At 57.0% G+C, this 19,546-nt stretch overlaps 7 protein-coding genes across 7 annotated transcripts; 6 read left to right on the top strand and 1 right to left on the bottom strand.

Moving 5' to 3' along the window:
- Nucleotides 1-123: 123 nt before the first annotated feature.
- On the bottom strand, nt 124-3,428 carry TRAVEDRAFT_66567 (uncharacterized protein; the record flags this gene model as incomplete). Its single annotated transcript, XM_008044297.1, has 10 exons — nt 124-249; nt 313-431; nt 487-593; nt 656-776; nt 835-878; nt 930-983; nt 1,043-1,314; nt 1,366-1,896; nt 1,949-2,996; nt 3,049-3,428. The coding sequence occupies 9 exons, from the start codon at nt 3,426-3,428 to the stop codon at nt 319-321; spliced, it is 2,670 nt and encodes an 889-aa protein (XP_008042488.1). The 3' UTR covers nt 124-249; nt 313-318.
- An 880-nt stretch (nt 3,429-4,308) lies between these two features.
- Nucleotides 4,309-5,012, top strand: TRAVEDRAFT_131578 (HCNGP-domain-containing protein; the record flags this gene model as incomplete). Its single annotated transcript, XM_008044296.1, has 3 exons — nt 4,309-4,419; nt 4,487-4,697; nt 4,762-5,012. Coding segments are annotated over 3 exons (573 nt in total), but the record flags the coding sequence as incomplete, so codon positions are not given.
- A 93-nt stretch (nt 5,013-5,105) lies between these two features.
- Nucleotides 5,106-8,663, top strand: TRAVEDRAFT_39599 (uncharacterized protein; the record flags this gene model as incomplete). The annotated part of the gene is made up of 10 exons (XM_008043681.1): nt 5,106-5,133; nt 5,684-5,825; nt 6,089-7,019; nt 7,081-7,596; nt 7,650-7,924; nt 7,981-8,034; nt 8,092-8,135; nt 8,200-8,320; nt 8,382-8,488; nt 8,545-8,663. 10 exons carry the CDS (start codon nt 5,106-5,108, stop codon nt 8,661-8,663), a joined length of 2,337 nt encoding a protein of 778 aa, XP_008041872.1.
- A 457-nt stretch (nt 8,664-9,120) lies between these two features.
- On the top strand, nt 9,121-9,780 carry TRAVEDRAFT_51499 (uncharacterized protein; the record flags this gene model as incomplete). Its single annotated transcript, XM_008043899.1, has 2 exons — nt 9,121-9,337; nt 9,428-9,780. 2 exons carry the CDS (start codon nt 9,121-9,123, stop codon nt 9,778-9,780), a joined length of 570 nt encoding a protein of 189 aa, XP_008042090.1.
- A 1,111-nt stretch (nt 9,781-10,891) lies between these two features.
- TRAVEDRAFT_31106 (uncharacterized protein) lies at nt 10,892-12,166 on the top strand (the record flags this gene model as incomplete). Its single annotated transcript, XM_008043643.1, has 3 exons — nt 10,892-11,069; nt 11,136-11,936; nt 11,990-12,166. Coding segments are annotated over exons 2-3 (868 nt in total), but the record flags the coding sequence as incomplete, so codon positions are not given.
- A 127-nt stretch (nt 12,167-12,293) lies between these two features.
- On the top strand, nt 12,294-12,917 carry TRAVEDRAFT_31105 (uncharacterized protein). Its single transcript, XM_008043642.1, has 3 exons — nt 12,294-12,310; nt 12,379-12,766; nt 12,822-12,917. Exon 2 carries the CDS (start codon nt 12,414-12,416, stop codon nt 12,756-12,758), a length of 345 nt encoding a protein of 114 aa, XP_008041833.1. The 5' UTR covers nt 12,294-12,310; nt 12,379-12,413; the 3' UTR covers nt 12,759-12,766; nt 12,822-12,917.
- A 277-nt stretch (nt 12,918-13,194) lies between these two features.
- TRAVEDRAFT_51497 (glycoside hydrolase) lies at nt 13,195-19,452 on the top strand (the record flags this gene model as incomplete). The annotated part of the gene is made up of 17 exons (XM_008043898.1): nt 13,195-13,981; nt 14,040-14,399; nt 16,465-16,536; nt 16,604-16,664; nt 16,730-16,742; nt 16,850-16,860; nt 16,937-16,978; nt 17,036-17,052; nt 17,228-17,316; nt 17,391-17,435; nt 17,492-17,507; nt 17,572-17,608; nt 17,670-17,724; nt 17,798-17,805; nt 17,867-17,954; nt 18,147-18,260; nt 19,054-19,452. 17 exons carry the CDS (start codon nt 13,195-13,197, stop codon nt 19,450-19,452), a joined length of 2,214 nt encoding a protein of 737 aa, XP_008042089.1.
- Between the last annotated feature and the right edge of the window lie 94 nt (nt 19,453-19,546).

Genomic DNA, 19,546 nt, shown 5'->3' with positions numbered 1-19,546 from the left:
TCGGTAGTCGGTAGTCGGACACCTTGTCATATCCGCCTCTCCGCATGGCATTGGCTGGTGAGAGTGGCGTTATATCCGTCCTCCGGCCGACTGTACAGATGAACAATCTATTATAGTAGCACAGCAAGACCGCAGGGTCTGATGTCGTATACACGTACAATACAAATGACTTACAAAATCCAGGAAAGACTGCGTACATAGCAAGCGAAAGCAAGAGTCCACATCCGGGGTATAAAGGTGAAAAGAAAACTAGCGCATGCGTCGCGGTCAGCTGCGTGAGACAGGGAGAGAGCAGACTAGCAGGGCGCGCACCTTAATCTATGTAAGACCCGGAGTTGGGTATCCGATCGCGCGTTCTGGTGGGGACACACCGGCCTCCATGCATATCAGGACGAGCTCGGCTCGGAGCAGCTCGTACTCGCGCCGTTGCGCTACACGATTAAAGTTAAGGCGGATTGTCAATGCCATATATCGAACGACACTGACCTGGTGACGGCCAAATGAGCATCAGGGACTCCGCCGCCGGAGCCAATGTACGGGCAACGTCGAGCGCCACTGCTAAGGTGTGGTCTGCTTCCCATAGTTTGATGGCTCTTCAGGATGCATAACGGGGTGAGGACCAGTGGGCGGTGATATGTATAATGGACCGACGTACCGGGATATCTGGGCCATAAACCAGAACATGAGGAAGTTGCGGCGCGTATGGTCATTCGCTTCCGCTTTAGGATTGCGTAGCGCTTGGGCGAAATATCGCGCGAAGAACAGTTGCTGGCCCACTGAATGTACGCGTTAGCGTTTGCTCGAGAGACGAAGGCGGGGAGGAAATGTGCGTACACCAGGCTTCCGCCTTGTCGTGATAGAACAGCTGTCCATGCGTACTTGAATAGTGGTTAGTGGGCCAGCTACGGACAGTGAGAAGAAGCACCTACGTCGTGGCTTCGGGGATGTATCGCTGGAACTCGTGCGACACCACCATCCGAGTACTACATATAAGATCGGTCGTTAAAAGCATCCGCAACGATAGGAGAGCAGTCGGACTCACTTGAAGAGGGTATCACGCATCTGCACCACGAACCCTGTCGTAGCCACGCACGTATGACGGTCCAACATTGCCTCAATGGCGTCGATCTCAAGCCACGCGCTCATGGCATACTGAGCGCGGTCCGAGTCCGAGAAGTTCAAGTCACATCTCATCCGCAGAGAGCTGTGCCAAAGTAGCAGCGTGCGCATGTACAGCGCCCACACAGAATCTTTCGAAGAGGCGACGGACGCCCCCGGCGGAGCGACATTCTCCCCCGGAAACAACAACGCGAACTGAGTTATGTCAGCACTCGTACATGGGGATATATGTGACGGGACACCTACGTTAGACGGATCCTTGATCCATAGGTGCTGCGTCTCCCAGTCTGTCCCTGCCGTGGACTTCGTAGTGTGTGTCGCAGTGAGCATGACACTCGACCATGCCAACCGACGACACTCCTCCTTCAGCAGCTCTCCAGGGCTTACATTCTTGGGCCACATCGGCATTTCCGACCATTGCGGCGCGAGGTCCCGCACAATTGGCCAATGATACCCAAGCGAATATTTTTCACATCCGCACCGCCACATCCCTGGCAGGACCTCAGTTGGCGACGATCCAAGCGCGTGCAGCGCGTCGACATGTGGGTCAACACCACTGGTCCATAGGTCGAGCATGGGGACAGGCGGAGTTATGGGAGGCGTATCGGCCACGACGATAGGGACCGCGCGCGGCGCGAAGACGGTGGCCCGGGGATCGTCTACGTCGAGCGTCGTAAGCGACAAACAGCGCACGAGCGCGTCGAGCGTGGCCATGCTGCTGAGTGTGCGGTTCCCTGAGAGCTTCGGATGCGCCTGAATCTCGAAAAATGCAAGTACCTGCAGAGCGCTAATCAGAGGGATGTATAACGTTGTGCACAGTGATAGCTACCCAGGCAGCCTGAACAAGGCCGACGTCGATCCAGCCCGAGTTGACGCTTGCGTCGAAGCTCGCACGCGCCTGGTCAATTAGACGGAGCGCTTTCTCCCGTCCCTTCGCGCCGAGCTCCATTTCCGAACTCTGCAAGAAGGTGGCGAGGCCGAGCGCTGCCAGGATGAGGCTCGGCTGGATCGTCTGCCGTGTGACCGGATTGAACAGCGATGAGAAAAACCGCGGAATGTTGATAAAGCTGAGCCAATGGAGCGACGCCTGGAAGAGGAAGCGGAGGTCGGCGGCGATACGCTCCGCCGTCTTGTTGCGCACGTCAACCGTCAGCGTCGGCATGAGATCCGGCCTGTCTGGTGGCACGGCGTACACCGCTAGCAGGGCGTCCCACCACGTCTCTCGCGTGAACTGTATACCGGGCTCCGTCGCGATATAGACAACGTCGTCGTCTGGTACGTAGTCGTCGTCGTCCACGGACACATGACGGTGCGGAACGAGCCCATACTGCGGAGGCTGCAAAAGCACGATGTCCGGGGGGTGTTCGCTAAGTGACGGCACAGCGTGCGACGCCAAAGGAACCCGCGCTATTCGGGAGGGTCTTCTTTCCTGATGCTGAACCTGGAGTGGGATGCTGGGCTGAGTGACCGGTGCTGGTATCAGCGGAGGTGCGCTGCGCACAGATCCCGAAGAGCGCTGCGGGAGGCCGGAGTCTACTAGAACCGCGGGGGGACCTTCGACGAGAAATGATGGAACGCTCTGTAGCGGAGTTGGGTCCCGTGCTATCCCCGGACCACTCTGGCGTGAGGGTCCGGGTTCCTGAGAGGGACTTGGTTGGGGAGGCTTATTCCGCTTCGCCTCCTCTTCCAGTCTCGAACGCGTCGTCCGTGTCTTCTTCGTGATATAGGGCGCCAGTTTGCGGGAGCCGGCGGTCCTGTCCTTGCCCCGTCGCCTCGGTGTGGGGTCGTACGAACATGGCTCCGGGTTGGCGTCCGTACGGCGACTACAGTTGAAGCACTCGGGCTTTCCCCCGTCGCAGCGTACCTTGCGATTTCGACTACGATGAAAGCGTTATTGACAGAGCCGCGGTCAGAGATACAGCTACGGACCATTGCGAGCACGCGACGTAGACGCGTTCCCGGGGCTTTCCATGGGTCGTAAGGGGCTGGTCTGCGGCGAGCTGGACACGCGACTTCTTGGAGCTGCTTGGCTCCTGCGAGCCTCGAGAAGACGATGACTCTGCATCTGCGTTGAACGAAGAGGTGCGGGAGATGACGGCCGGATATTGAGGAGAGCTCGCAGAGGCAGAGGACTGGGCTGTTGTGGGTCTAGTGATGCTGCGCTGCCGTCTGCTAGTAGAGAGAGAACGAGATTGACCTGACGCGTCTGCCCCCTCGACATGAGGGTGGATGTCCGCAGAGGTATCTTCGGCCGAGGACGCGTGTGGGGCATCGCCGACCGGTGACAAGCTAGGAATGCCGGACTTCATGGCAGATGTGCTTCAAGATCGCACTCCATGCACGCCCTCCAGCTAGTAATGATAACGCGAAAGCAGTGGGTAGTCGTGTGGCGAGATGGTGAGAGTTCCGGACAAGGCGCAAAGGCTTGGGATGCCGGAAACTGAAATCATGGACGGCGCAGATAGACGCCCAATACTGGGCCCGCATTCGATTAAGAGACGGGCAAGATCTGAATCGGGAACCCCGCACACGTGTTTTTGCCTGCATGTGGCCCTGATTTGGAACTCTCTCATCAATTATTTCCTCCACCTCCTCTTCCACTACCACCACCTCTTTGTCCTCTGTCACTCACGTCCACCAAGCTTGCAGCTTTCTTCGCATGCGTGGTGCGCTCAGCTATCACATATGGGCCTGAGCTTCTCTAATACGTGTGCAGGCCTTGTCGCATACGAAGACGACTCCCTCAGCGACCATGAGGATCGTAATGCAGCACCGTCCAACGACGGCGCGTCCAAGTCCGATGTGAGAGCCTTAACCGCCTCCCAAGGCCTCCCCCATTTCCCTCCTTTCTCGCTGTCTCTTCTCTTTCGGCCAGGGCTCCCAGCTAAACACGCTCTCTGCCGCTGCTTCAGACCGTGAGTGTCTGATCTATCGACTCCTCTACCTCTTTTCGTGACATCACTCTACATAGAACCGCAACGTAGCGTCACCGCTTCATCATTCTCGTCCTCATCCTCCTCCAAGCCAGCCATCATCATTCGCCGCCATGCACCTGCAAAACCGCATCTACGAACACGCGTTGCAGACGACATCGTAGATGAAGCGGGACCCTCCACTCCTCCGCCCGCCCGGGAACCATCCCAGGAGTATAGAACAACATCCCCTCAACCTTCATGCGACCACGGATCTTCAGCTGAGCTTACTCGGCTAAGACAACTTCTTCGACCGCCGCCTATGCCGGGCGTGGACGCTTGGGGGATCCCGTCGGAGCCGGATACACCGTGTGATGAGACAATAAAGGTACGCATTAGCCGTTCGGCCGGCGTGTGTCGCGCACCTGGTCTCTTATGCTCACCGCGAGGCATAGGCGAAGATTACTTCTTTTCTGGCGCTGAAGCGCGACTCGCACAACCCACGGCACTTCAATGATTCGCTCATGTCCAACCGTGCATTTCGCAACCCGCACCTGTACGCAAAGCTTGTCGAGTTTGTTGACGTGGACGAACGCACCACCAATTTCCCGAAACGGGTTTGGGATCCCATGGATGTGAAAGAGGAGTGGTTCGCAGACCAAATAGGTATGTCCTTTTCCAGTGTGCGGAGCTAAATGTGACGTCTCTTTGTTTGCGACTGCCTTGGTAGCCGATGCGCAGAAAGTCCGTTCTGAAGCGACTGCAGCCACCCAATCTTCCACCGGCAAGCGCTCGCATATCGAGTTCGCTGCGGCACACATGACTGCGTCCTCTTCCGCACAACAACTTCGCCAGTCGACTTCTGAAGGCAAACCTGCTCGGTACCAGCCTTACAACGTCCCCCCTCGCGGCGGAGCCGCACAAAAAGGCCCAGGCGAGCGTGTGCTGGGAGGTGGCAGAGGCAAAAGCCGTTGGGGATAATAGAACCATGCGCCCTTGCAGTCTATCGGTGTCGTTTTGTTAATATTATTCGTTCTGGTTGCTGATGACGCTAGGGTCGCCACTCCGACCGCAATGCACGAAAGACCACGACGCAGGACACGTGAGCGACATGATGACGAGTCCAACCGGCTACTATGTTCTGGAAGTATTCACACGCGAGTATCTCACAAGTTTTTGGCAGGTGGCCGGAGAGGATTACGGTATCGCGTAACGGCGGCCCCGGCACGCGGTACCGCTCGATGGGTGCTCACAACAGTTGCGGTTGATCCTCACTAGACTCCACTCTCACTCAACCAGTTCCCATCTACGGGACCGTTTCCTTCTCCGAAGATTTATTAACCCTCTGTCTGCTGCTGTCTTCGTTCTGTCCCCCGCTAACCTTGAAACTCCACCTCTCTGACCTCCTGGTCAATTCTTGCCTGTTTCTCTCGGGGCTGTAGACAGGTCTTTGGCCAGACTCATCCTCCTAGGCGGCAGTCACGCGCCCTCTAGAGATATCATGTCTAACGATCGACCGAACAATTCCCAGCATCTAAAGCGTCCTAGAGCGACATCCTCCGAGCCCACATCTCCTACCGACTTGCCCCAGACTCCTTCGTCCTACGCCTATCAGGAACCGTCCTCCAGCTCGCACACTACCGTTCGAGAAGGTCGTGCGCCTTCGACCATCGCCGACCTATCTGACTCTCCAGAATCCGGCTTCAAACGGCCGCGAGTCCACCTCGCGCCAGACCAGCCGCTCACCACCAGCGGCAAGCCGCGCGAACGCGTTTACGTCGCGTGTGTGCAATGGTGAGCGTCCGCATATCTATTGCAACCCTAGCCAGTGCCGTGCAGCCCAGAGTCCCGGAAAAACCCCTAGCTGGAATATCAGAAGTGCCGTCAATGTTATCGCGCACCAATATAGATGGCGCAGCTGGCCTTCCATCCCTCCCACGCGCCGACCCCAGTACGTCCCGCGGGGTATGCGGTCCCGCCGGGCATGCCCACGTTACGCTATCGTCATTGTCATATCCGGTCATATGTTCCTGATTTACTCACATCTCTTTGTGTAGCCGTACTCGCAAGGTCCGCTGTGACGGTGGCAAGCCCGAATGCCATAACTGCAGCCGCCGCACAGACCGTACCGGGGGCACATGCTCGTACGACGCCGCCCCGACCCGGCGTGGCAAGGATAGGACGCCCGGTGCGCGCAAGCTCGCACCCCTCACGCCCAAGAAGACACGCACCACCCGGTCACGTCTAGAGGAAGATGCGAAGAGGAAGAAGGTCTCGCGGGAACCTGGGCCTTCGCGGCATCGAGGACCAATGGATAACGACAAGGCGATGCCCTCCGCAGGGGCGCGTCGTCCTGCGGGCTTAGAACGAGAACTCCCGCACAGGACCCTGCGGGACATTCCCACCGGAGATGCGCGCTTCGAGTTCGCTGTAGACTCAGTACTCCGGAAACCTGCGGGTGGCGTGCTCAGACCCGAGTACCAAACCTACAGCACATATTCGGGCCGGCGGTTTGCGCTGGCGGAGGATGATCCGCACCGGGAAGATAGTCCTTCGTCCGCTATTTCGACCGAGCCCAGCATAGTGTTCACGCGCGAAACCTGGTGGGATGCCCTCCTCGCGCTCTATGCCGCGCCCCTCGACAAGCCTGGTGCAATACCTGCACTGACGCCCGATCTGCGGGACAGCACGGCCGAACGCGTTGCTATGGACCTGCGCTTGCTCTTCCAGACCTCCATCCACTGGTACAGCTTCATCCACATCCCGCGCTTCTTCGCGTCGCTGTTCAACCCGACCGCGCGGCGGACGATCCAGCCCAGTTTGATCCTCGCCACCCTTGCTCTAGCGACGTTCTCGAAGAGCTCGGAAACGGAGCTGGGAGCGCGAGGCAGGGACAAAGCCCTACGCTTAATCGATCAGGCGCATGCGACTTTCAGCGCGAGCGTGAATTCGGGGTGGATCGACGTTGGTCTCGTGCAAGCCGCCTGGGTACGCAGTGGATACGAGATAGCGCGCCATAGTCGGGGTCACTGACCTGCTCTACCTCTAGATGCTTGCCGTGTTCGAGATGCAGGCGCACGCGAAGCTCTGTGCACCGCGCACGCGGGAGGCCATGGCGAGGTTGGACTCGCTCATCCACTGCCTCTCCCTTACGATGCTCGACATCGACGACCCGCGCACGACGGTCTTCATGCCGCGCGCCGTGCCCATCGTTCCAAGCAATGTGCCCCTCACCATCCCAGCCTACTCTGCGTATGACCCCAGCACACCAGTCGCAGGAGCGTCTTCCAGTTCTGAAGGAACAGATGAGGCCCCCAAAGGAAGGTGGCTCTGCGAGTGCCACACGAGCTCTCTCGGGCACCAGTGGCCACTCGTGAAAAACCTCGCACCCCAGTGGGCGCCGATGCCGATGTGGCCGCGGGAGATTAGCGAGGGCGAGATGCAAAAGGAGGAGTGCCGCCGGCTGGTGTGGGCGAGCGTGATGATTGCTGCGACGCACAGCACAAAAAGCACGGCGGGCACGGACTGGGAACCTCAACACCTCTGGATCAAGGATCCGTCGAACGTGAGCGCATCTTCTCTTACCCCGCAAGTGTGAGCGATGCTGACCGGGACCAGTATGCGTTGCTATTCCCCGGCGAGAGCGTGGCGCCCCCAGGCACGCTGTCGGTCGCGTCGTCCAAGGACTCGGTATGGGCGCTGTACATCCGCACCCTCTTACTCTGGCACAGCTCTCTTCGTATGAGGAGCGATGCGCGAATGTCGAACGCGGACCGTGCACAGTACTCGATCAGCGTATGGCTCGAAATCGATAACATCGAGGACACTCTGGATCGTCATTCGTGCTCGATAGAGACAGGGTTTCTGGCGCAAGTGCGGGAGATTCTCTTCAAGTGAGTAGCCTTAATAGTTCAATCGAGGGTATCGCTCACGTACTGCTCACGAATAGCACGCGGATGTGTGTTTCGCATGAGTTCCAGCGGTACATCCCGGAAGCTGCGACGTGAGCGGCACCTCACTCATCCATCTCCGTAACGTTTACTTATGTTTCCTATCGCAGCACACCTGGTCAGCTGTTTTATCACGACAAGGCGGAGAGATGGTGTACGTAAAACATTCCGATCATTGAATGTCCTGCCCGTCTCGTTCTGAGCACAAGCACACCTAGTGCTCCGTCAGCTGCAGGTAGCAAACTACCTGACACAATGCCTGCGCAACCCCAGAATGGACATCGAAGGGCACTCGCGTCGGAACTTCCTCATGTTCTGGTTTATCTCCCAGATGATTCGGTATGTGGCACAATCCGTGTGCATTGGCATGGAAGTCTCACTCCGTAACTTTCTATCGCAGGGCACTCTCCTTGTACGAAGCCGACCGTACGCTGACGATCGCGCTTGACGTGGCCCGAGCATTCTGCCCTGCGACCGAGTATATGATGCGGCTTTGGCCAGGACCCGGTTTGTACCAGTTTTACCATGTACGTTCGGCGAAGCTGACTTCTAACCTCGCACAGCGCAACGGAGGGAGTATGAGCAGGTTCGAGCGCGAATCGTCCAAACGTGTATCACCGCGGGTGTATCTCCTCCCGAACGCGTGGCTCCTGTCGGGGCACCAAGCATGAGTGCTGTGTGAATACGTGCTGTACTATGGTGCGTTTAATAACACACACACGCCAACTGTCTACTGATTCATCGAAGTAGCTGTTGCTTGTATTAGAAGTTTGCTGTCGTACTGTACTGAGCTGCTGTCGAATGCATGGTGTGTTCTATGCTCTACAGGTGCTGACAAGAATATGGCGCCATTGGTCTTGAATATGACCGCACTACAGTACCGGCGGCGACAGCTGCACCAGAAACCTCAGGGTCTGGAATGCCCCTAAGGATTAGGACATCCGCGTCGGTACTCGAGAGTCGGCCGAGTACCGACGCGCATGTCCTAATCAGGTAACCGACGACGAAGCCCGCCTGGATCGCGACGCTTTACCCTTATAAACCTCTCCCCCTCCTCATCCGATCCTTACCTCTCTCTGCCTCCCACCATCACCATCCCCATAACGTCTCCCCCTTTTCGCACCCGCACACTCCTCACTATGTTCTCCACCTTCACCCACGCTTCCACCTACGGCAAGTCGGCCGGGCGCCGGTCGCTCTGGTCTGGCAAGTCCAAGTCCAAGTCCATCGAGAAGAGGCGGATTGGCAGCCCCCGTTTGAACCAGTGGTCCCCGCTCGTGCCGCGCCCCAAGAAGGAGGTCGGGCTCCAGCTCATTCCGCTCCGTGACGCGGGTCTGCGGGAGGAGCTCGTGCGCGGTACGCTGGTCTACCACGTCTGAGGCTGTCGTCCCCTTTTCCCCTCCCTAGCCCGTCTTTCGCTCCCTGCTCCTCCTCCTTTTTTCACAGGCATAGACCCCATCAAGATGACCACGACGAGGACCTCGACGGACGACCACCTTTGGATCCAGGATCAGGCGTCGGCGAGGCTGACTGAGGGTTTGGATGACCCGACGACGTCAGCCTCCCCGGCATTGCCACGGAAGTATCGTCTCTCGCTTGGGTCGTCGTTGCTTCACTGTTCGTTCATCGCTTTCTCCCCTTTCCAAGCAGGTATCCACCCCTTCAGCATGCGACCGACAAGGACAACGAACGACCCGACCCGGACCGACCAGGCGTGGATGGGACAGGCTGAGGGATTGATCACCCCTCGTCAAGTCAGCCTCCCGAAGAATCTCCTCCGTTTCTGTCATGTGCTCTAGCTGTGTCCCAGGCTTTCTTTCCCTTGCTCGCCCTCGTCTCCTCTTTGCGCCGTCGTGTTATCGCATCCTTTTTTCCATTCCGGTCTTCGTTTTTGGCTCTCTTCCTGGTTTCCCGCTCCCGACCCAGTTCTCGCCTTGCTCCTTGTCCAGTCTTCGTTTCGTTTCGTTTCGTTTCTTTCCTGGCACTCGAGTCTCTTTCCATTCTCCTTTCTATGCCTTTCTTTTCGGTCTCCTTCTCTGATTCTCGTGCTCTGTGCGTTGATTTGCTATTCCTGCCTGGGTTTTCTTCGCTGGAGATATTGTGATGAGGGGTTCGGTGGCGGTGGCGACGGCGGCTAGCGTTCTCGGCATGAGAGAGTTGGCGCCCTCTCTTGTGTCGTTTCCTCTCGCTGTCGTCGCCATAAACCGAAGTGGGGACGTTGTTTCATGGGCTTTCTTTCTCGCATGACTCGTAAGTACTCCATCGCGTTTGGGCGCCTATTCGGAGCAGTGCCCGATCTTTTTGTACACAGTGTTCCTGGGCGCAGTCGATGTGCATGTCTGTACTACGTACATGCATTGTGAGCTAGAAGCGTTAAACTTACTGAGCGAGAACTATATGCGACTACCATAGAGATAATATAGGGATACCAAACACGCGACATGCAATATCTTCGAGAGCGTTTAAATTGAAGGACGAGGGCGACGCGTCGTCACACGGATGCTCAGAGTTAATCCAGAGACGCATATGATCGAATAACTGGTCAGCTTACGAGTTCCGAGTCGGTCGCAGTCAGAAAGTAAAGCAGAACGCTGGGTATGCTGTAAAAGACGTTGAATTCGCGGCGTACCCAGAATCGCTTGAGTTAGTCGAATGCTACGGATATTTATGCCCGCTGCACAGATACAGATTCACGAGACTGCTAGACCGTCCGTAGTGCTGCGGGAGTCCGTGGAAGGCAAGCAGAAGAACACGCGCTCATCCCCGCCGTGGGTGGAATCGGAACATACGTCCGCCGGCCCGTCTTCCCGGTAGCATACGTCCGGGCGCTTGTTGATTGTGGCCGCGTCGTTTGTTCCCGATATGGTCGACCCTCCTTGCCTTCGCACCACACTTACACCTGTACGAAACAAACACGATACCTTCGTCGTGATAATCAACAGCAAGAAGTTGCCCTATCACGCAGGACCTACCTTCCCCGCGAGTCCCTGCAAGGCCAGATCACTCACTCCGGTTATAAGCCCCCGAACCTTACGCTTGCGCAGTGAAAGACGCCAGGCAAAGTGCTAACCCGTTCGTTCCCCTGCGGGTATGTTCATCAAAGTTTATTTGAGTATCAAATGTTCACTGACCACTCTCTGTTTCCCCTCCTCAGTGATCATGGCACCACCCGTAGACATTGTTCAACGGTTCACTCTTGCCACGGCATTCCGCGATCTCAAAACCAGTACACGGCGCTTTTCCGACAAAACTCTTAGCGAATTACTACATAAGCCCGACGGAAGGCTGTTGAACCGCATCGGCGCTGCCGCACTTGACGCCCTCGCCACACTCGCCGTGTGTGCGCCCAACGAAGCGGTCGCACTCGCGGCCGTCCTGAACCGTCATAGCCACATCGAGCTGTGTATCGCGGCAGACACGGAGGAAGTGCCTTGTACTGTCGTCGACCACCTCAACGACATCTGTGCCCGCTTTCTTAACATCCGTGCGACCATTGAAGCATCTCCTAATAAAGCCGCCATACTCGACACAGTCCGCAAGGACCCGCACATCTCGAACGGCTCTCCGGAACCCGCCCTCGCCGCCCTCCGCCTCCTCGAGCTGGACGTCTACACGTACTCCAGCCCCCGCATCCGTGCACGAATTGCCGACGCGCCATTCGACTGGCTTGACTCGCTCAGCCACCTTGTCGCCTGCCTCAAGGGCGCTCCCGCCGACGCCCGCAACGATCTATCCGACGGCGAGAGGGCTGCACTAGGGTCTCTCCAACAGTCCGTACGAGTACAGCGGTACCTCCGAAGATTCGAGCGGGAGATCAGCTACCTGCAGGAGTTCGTGCGTGCGGGACCGGATGTCGACGTGGACGCTGTGCGCCTCCGCCAGCATTCGGTAACTCTGGCTATTGATTCCCACCTGCTCGAAGCAGACATGCCACAATTTGATCACTTTATCTCCTGTTTGTGTATCTCCCTTTTTCTCTGCGCCGCATCTGACGTGCATTCATGACAGCGCATATCACCCGCGCAACCGGAACACCTCCCTGCCAGCCCCCCCACACCCACGAATGGATCAAGAAGGTGACCTACGTCAACGCCGCATTCGACGCTTTGACCAGGATTCTCGTCACACCCGTCGTTTCCGCGATGTTCGGCGCGCACGTGCCCATCCATCCCATCATCAACGTCCCGCCCGAACACTTACACGCTGCAGTGCTCACGGCCGACAACATCAAGGCCACGCTCGCCACTCCCCTACTGTACGGATGGAACGCTAGCAGTTTCAGTCACCACAACCCCACCGCATTCGACGACCTCGTCGCTGAACTTTTGGCAGCGGAAGCTGGGAGCGGTGCGTCTATTGTCTCTAGTCTGTGACGCCACGCGCCACATCTACGTTAGACACTGACCGGTTGCTCGCAGGCCACGCGACTCGTATGCATTGCGAATGTGCCCTTCTCTCTCATCTGTGCAAGCACGACCAGCCAATGCTCCCGTATATTGGGCTTTCGCGGGCGCCATGTGTATTATGCGCCTGTTATGTCGCTGCCTACCGCGACTACCGGGGATTTGAGACGACCATGCGCAGAGCGGAAGGACGGCCGGCCAGCACCAGGTGGATATGTCCCGACTTCCCCGACCGTCCCGAGGACACTGTGGCTTTCCAGTATCACTTCAACAGCAGGCTCTCCACATACATTGTGAGGAGGATGCTTGACGAGAATGTCCGGGTATCATTATCAAAGCGCAACCAGAGCACATCTGCGTCTAATGTTCAATGATCTCAGGTGTAAGTATACATAGATACTTCAAGTGGGGCATAAGCCTAATGAATTTTTGGACAGGCAAAAATGATTATCAGGTGGTACCCAATGTCAACGCGCTGTAGCTGCGAGAGTCCTGTTGAGTTAATCCGTTACCTACATTGATGATGAATTCATAATCTATGGGCTGTGAACATTGTGTCTCCGGGAAACGGACACGCTCAATTGAAAGGCCTCACTGGCTGCTCTTTGTGCTCTTTGAGTTTATACAGGCCACCCCATATGCATGTGTAGTGGGCAGGCTCGGGAGGTGCGTCGGAATCAGGAGCATATCGGAATAACAATTCGAGCTCCGGCTATTGAGGCCGACCTCTGTCGCCGCCCTTTCCCTGGCCCAAAGCGAGCCTATCTTTCTCTACAACCCTCAGTGAGACTCAGAGGAGCACATACCCCGATGAACACCATCCAATATGATCCCGACTATCTCTGCGCCATTGCTCTGCAGTTCAGCGATGACAACCACTACGATGATCGTCATGCTGCTTCCCAGATCGCAGGGCCAGGCCAGCAGCATCCGCAAATCAATCCGATCCTCGATGCACTTGCTCGACTCATCGTCAACAAGCCACAGGGCCAAGTAGTCGCAATTGCTTCCATGCTCGACCAACACAATCACGTCGAGTTGTACGTTGCAGTAAATCCCGCCGATTCAAGTCTCAACAAGACGATCACCGCCCATCTCGAAGATATCTGCACCCGCATCCTCGACGTCCGTACCGCCCTCACTAACTCTCCCAACTGTCCCGATCTTCTCCTCAAGCTATACAAGGCTCCGCATTGCTCACTCTCCGATTCCCGGGAAGCGCCGGCCTTTGCCTCTCTTCGCGCCCTCGAGTTGGACCTTTACAAGTATTCCAACAAGCGCATTTTGGCGAACTTCAAGAAGAATAAACGGAACGATAGTTTCATCTACATCTTGGACTGTATCGAAGATCCCGCTACTGCAAGACATGCCTTGTCAGAGCGCGATCGAACAGCGTTGGAGCGTCTTCGAGGCTCTGAGGTTACGCAGCTATACCTCCCCAAACTCCGATGGGCGATCGATAACCTCACCAATCTGTCGGATGCCAATCTTGACGACGAGGCTACGTTGGTAACCTTGCGCCAAGTTTCCATTTTGCTGGACCGCGCCGCCCACTGGCTCAAGGACGACATGGAGCACTTCGACAGCTTCATTGCTTGTATGTCTTTCTTTGCTCTGAACACCTCCGCTTTGCATCTGACACGCAATCGTTATAGCATATCTCATACAGGCTGCGACACGAACCAATCCCAATGCTCTTTTCAAGGCCCCCAACACGCGGAAATGGCTGAAGAAAGTGTCCTTCGTGACCTCCGAGTTTCGGATCTTAGCCCAGCTGTACAACAAGGCAGACCTTTCCGCTATGTTCGGCCCCCGTGTTTCTGTGCACTTTGTTCCTGACAATCTCCAAGTCCGGGCTGCCAAGCGAAGCGATCTCACGGCGGCCTTTACAATCGCCAATATCACAGAGACTTTCGACATGGTGAAGGACGATGCAGACGACTTTGTGGCTTCCCGCCCAAAGAAGTTTATGCAGTTGGTCGAACAGGTCAAGGAAAAGGCAATGAGCAGCTTAAGTACGTCAGATATGTGTTGTGTTCATCTGCAAGCTCCCCCACTGACTAACATCATACAGCCTCCATAAAGCGCGTTCACTGCGAGTGTGTTCTACTCTGTCATCTCGGACAGAAGGGCCCGGCAGTGCAACGGTACATTGGGGTCTCGAAGCTGTCATGCACATTTTGCAACTTCTTCTTTGCTGCGTATGGGGAGCACGGTGGGAGGAGTGAGGAAATCAGGTTCCGAACTCGAGGAACGCTGAAAAGCAACTCACCTTCACCGTGATTGCTAGAGGCCGATGTGCTCTGAGAGTTCATCGACACCTTCCTCTGTGTCGCTGCGGCGCGAAGCCTGTCCTTGATATTGATGAACTCTGAACCTGGAAGGCTGTAAGCTGTAAGCCGCACAAAGAGAGGTCTTCAGTCTGTGAGAGAACGACTATGATTGCATAGTACTGTACCTGTAAGCCGCACAAAGAGAGGATACAAGTACTAGTAAGTAAACATGTAAGGAAGCATAGGTAGTATGGGACTTACTCTTCAGTCTGTGAGAGAACGACTGAAGAGCAGAGGCCTGCAGAGTCCTCCTTATATACTACTGGGGAGGACAATGAGTAAGCGTATAGGAAGAGAGCATGTGACGTCCAGAGGACGCTGACTGAGCGATGAGTAACGCTGAATAAGGGAGCATAATCGACATAAGGTCAGATAGTCCATGGCTGAGTAATGCGAGTAATCCGGACGCTGTCTAGAATAGTCCGGAACATCGTAGAACGTACCAGAATCATATGGAGGGATGGCAGAATGCCAAGTAAGTACAGAACAAAAGAATGTACGTATATGGTAAGTAGGAAAGTCCATGCTGGCATATGGTAGACGCACAGCCACTATCACTGCCACTCCCGGTCCGGCACAGCCGTAGACACAGAAGTTCAACAGATATACCCTCGCAGCATATCGCAGAAGATCACCCGGATCGCTACCTCGGTGTCATGATCAAAGGATTCGCTGGGCCATGTCCATGCGGCAGTTGGCTGTCCATCGTTGTCTGATAAGTTCTGTAAGCGCCATTCTAACTATTGGAACAGATGCTTCGCCAGTTTTCCATGAGCGGTATAACGAGGAACCCGACGTTTCAGGCTGCGACTGAAGCGGGATCGATCCGATAGAATCTTTGTGCAGTGCATGTGGCCTTGAACCAGGCGAGTCGCCGAGGTAAGTCGAGTGGAGTCTGTGAATCAGTCGATGAGCTGATGGGTTCTGAGTGATCAACTAGTTGCGGCGCCGGAAGTTGAAGAGCACACTGGAAGGGCGAAGGCGATTGCGCCCACAGCGGCGTAGATGACTTACATATGTTCGAATCTTCGGATACATCTGCAGTAGTCTATAGAAGAGTATCCGAGACTGCAGCATGTATGCTATAGTCGCAACTTATTGAATTGCGAGGTTATGCGACCGACAGTACTCGTAATTCTACACTACGTGAAGATGATTCTACACTACGTGAAGATGAGCAGATTAATCCCGAGCACCGACGAGTATGTATTGCCTAAAGGGATGCCGACGTCGAGGTTAGGCTCGATCCTGACGCTCCTGTCTCCCGCCTCTTCAACTACTACTCACCTACCTTTCTCTCCTACCACCACACCATCCCCACATGCTTACCGCCCGCTTCCCCATCGCATTCACCATATATTCTTCTTCATCTCCAAGGCTTCCACATGCGCCGAGTGCCGGTCGCTCGGTTCGGGAAAAGCCACTTACAAGTTCGATAAGAAGACGATCGGCCGCCGCCCGAGTGCATACGACGCTGCCCTGGTTGTGTTCTCACCACACGCACGCAGCACACAGTGACTCACTCTGTGCGCCGCTGCATCAGCTAGCGATACGGCACCCCCTTGCCTGTTCTGTCACCTACTGTCGATCTCAACACGCTACGCTGCGCCAGACAACTGAACTTAGGCTTGCGCACTAGTAAAACACTGGCAGACGCTAGGTTGGGTCCCCACTCAAAGCTCGCCTCCTTACACGCTCGTCGACTCTGGTCTCCCTTGGCCTCGCCGTTAGTGCTCGCCCTATGTAGGCTATAAACACGTCAACATCGACGATTGCTACGCTGAGAAGAACCGGAGCGCCTCCGGGGACATTGTCGCAGGTGCGCGCACCCATTGCCTGAGCGAAACACAACGGGACCCCGTATTGAAGCGTTATTTGCCATGCAGACAAAGAGCGCTTCCCGGCGGGCATGAACGACCTTACTGACAAGATCCACGGCATGGGACTGTGAGTGTCCTCCGCGGATCCGTGCCGCCACACAGCACTGACACGCCTGCTTTCTCATACTGCAGCAAGGCTGGCAACGTATGTAATGATGTACTTCCCGCGCGCTGTTTCATCCTGAGCAGCTGTCGGCCTGCAGTACAGCGACTCGGGCTGGTTCACGTGCCAGCTGTACCGGGTCGTACCAGAACGAGGCTAGGTGCGCGCTGTCCGCTGTATGCGCGTCTTCTGGTTCTGTTGAGCGAGCTGACCTGGCGTGCTACGTACCCTGCTAGAGACGCGAAGCTTTTCCAAGACTGGGGCTTCGATTACCTGAAGTCAGCCGATATCCGTCTCCCTTGCGGCGCGTTCCCCTCTGACCGCCCATGACACAGGTTCGACAACTGCGCCGGTGCGTGCCCGTCCCCGTCCGCCCCCCAGTCTCCGCCCGGCTCGTGATCATCACGCTGAACCGCGCGCAATCCCGTACGACGAGATCATCCGCGAAGGCATAGTCGGCAGTACGTTCCTCCCCTCCCTCACTCAATCCCCCCGTGTGATTCCATACTCACCCTTACGCTGGACAGAGTACAAGCGCATGGCGGACGCGATCGCGGCGCTCGCGCAGAGCTCCGGGAAGCCGCCGCTCAGCCTCTCCCTCTGCGAATGGGGCGAGGTGCGTCCCCCTCCCCTCCCCTTCCCGCGCGCGAGGTGGTGCTGACGTGCGGGTGTGGCGCGGGGTGTATGTAGGAGCAGCCATGGCTGTGGGCGCGGCGGTTCGGGCAGAGTTGGCGGGTGAGTCCTGCTCTCGTCGAGACCTGTGCGCGCATGGGGCTGACCTATATGTGTAGACGACGGGGGATATCAGTACGCCTCTCTCGCTTGATTATGGATGGGGTGTAAGGGCAGGAGGCTGACGTGCGCGCTGAAGGCCCGGACTGGGGCTCGATCGCGAGCATCATCAACCAGTGCGTCGTTGTTTCGCCGTTCGTTTCGGCGGGAGGGCGTCAACTGAGACGGACTGCGCAGGAACTCGTTCATCGCATGGGCGTCCGACCTTTACGGGCATAATGATAAGGATATTGTGCGTCCCGTCCCCCGTCCCCCCTTCCCGCCTCTTCCCACTCCGCTCACTCACACTCCGCCCTTCGCCGCAGCTCGAAATGTAAGCTCCCGCCCGCGTACCGCAGCCAGGATAGAGACGCTGACGCAGAGGCGGACGGCAGCGGGAACGGCGGGCTGACACACGACGAGGCGAAGATGCACTTCACGGCGTGGGCGCTCATGAAGTCGCCGCTGCTTATTGGGACGGATGTGCGTCTCCCCGGCCTTTTTTCTGTTGTGTTGCGTGTATACTGACTGTTGACGCTGTTTTTTTTGCTTGCATGGACGCTCGCTTGTGCGTAACCGGACGCTTCTTGTGCTCGCCCGACCACCCGCTGTGCTCACTCGGACGCACTCCTGCGCTCATCCGTGCCCACCCGGACGCACCGAGACGCGCCGCAGCTCTCGACGATCAGCGATGCGGACCTCGCGATCCTCAAGAACACGGAGCTCCTCGCGCTCAGCCAGGACGCGGTCGTCGGCACCGGCGTCGCACCGTTCCGGTGGGAGATTAACGTGCGTCCTCCCCCCTCCTCACTCTCTCCCTCCCTATTGCCTTGCCGTCTTTCCTCTTGCCCTCCCTCCGGCCCTCTTTTTCGCCGAAGACTCGGAGTCATATGAGTGATGAGAGGACGAGAGAAGACTGACGACGACGCGCGCGTACAGCCGGACTAGGTGAGCAATAGCACGCACCCCGCGCAGTTCTGGAGCGGCGAGTCCCAGAACGGGACCGTCTTCATGCTCGTGCGTCCCCCCTCCCCTCCTTTTTGTATGCGATGGCTGACGGCTCCCGTTTGTCACGCACGACCGACCGCACCGTTTGGCACGCACGACTGACCGGGGATACACATACACATCGGGCTCCAGTGTCCAATATTGTACACTACATCCCGCCTCCTCGGCCAGCCCGCTCCAGCCCAAGCAAAAAACCCAATCCCTCAAAGCAAATCCTACTTTGCCCCTTTTGCCGCCCATTCGGAGTTGCTGATAATGTATCGGTATCTATAGAACATGCTCGTCTTCGCCTCCGGGGGTTCATACAATATCTTTCCACAGATTCACGAGGGCTCGTATCGAACTCCCATCGTGAGACGTCTCATGCGACGAGTTTCAATCCGCACTCCCCGGCACTCTTAAGGCCTCTGGTGGAGCCACCGAATACGACAAGGTGGTGGGTTGACTCAAGCGGCACATCTGCGCACGGGCCTGAGGATGCTACATCTGCATCCTCTTCTATCTCGGTCAGAGTGCTCCCACTTACTTGTGCCTTGGATGCCGCACGCTAACACACAAGCGCACTCCATACCAGACCTCCGAATCCGCGCGCCCGCGGCCGCCGGAACAGGACGTCTCGAGCTCGAGCGAAGGGACACTCGCCAGCAGCACCAGTCGGCCGCGTTCACGCTCGCCGTCCCGCACCGTGCTCGACAACCTCGCGCGCGCCGAGCAGCGGCTGCAGGCCGTGTACGCGCGTATGGGCCAGACGTTTGGGGAGATCGCGTATCCAACGTGGGCGGCCGCTACGCCCCAGCCCCAGCTACCCGTGGCTGCAGCGAAGGACTGCGTACCGCTGGCGCTGCAGCCAGCACCACTGGCAGCGTGCGGCGAGGGCTTGCCAGCGGGGCCGCCAGCGCATGCGTGTCCTACGACTCCTGCCGCCGCCGCCGTGACACCGAGTATCGGATCCGGAGGGGTTGCGTCTTCGTAGCTCTCCTTCCTCCGTTTAACTGCGCAATTTCTTGCTACGCTCGCAAGGCTGATTTTTACACTACTTGCGACTTCTTGTACATGTCGATTAAATG

Source organism: Trametes versicolor (genome assembly GCF_000271585.1).
Source record: "Trametes versicolor FP-101664 SS1 unplaced genomic scaffold TRAVEscaffold_10, whole genome shotgun sequence".
In the NCBI taxonomy this organism is placed as follows: Eukaryota; Fungi; Basidiomycota; class Agaricomycetes; order Polyporales; family Polyporaceae; genus Trametes; species Trametes versicolor.
This window is presented reverse-complemented; position numbering and strand designations above follow the sequence as displayed.

Coding starts and splice junctions, on each gene's coding strand:
- TRAVEDRAFT_31105 (XM_008043642.1), top strand. CDS start 12,414: ATGCATTGCGAATGTGCCCTTCTCTCTCATCTGTGCAAGCACGACCAG.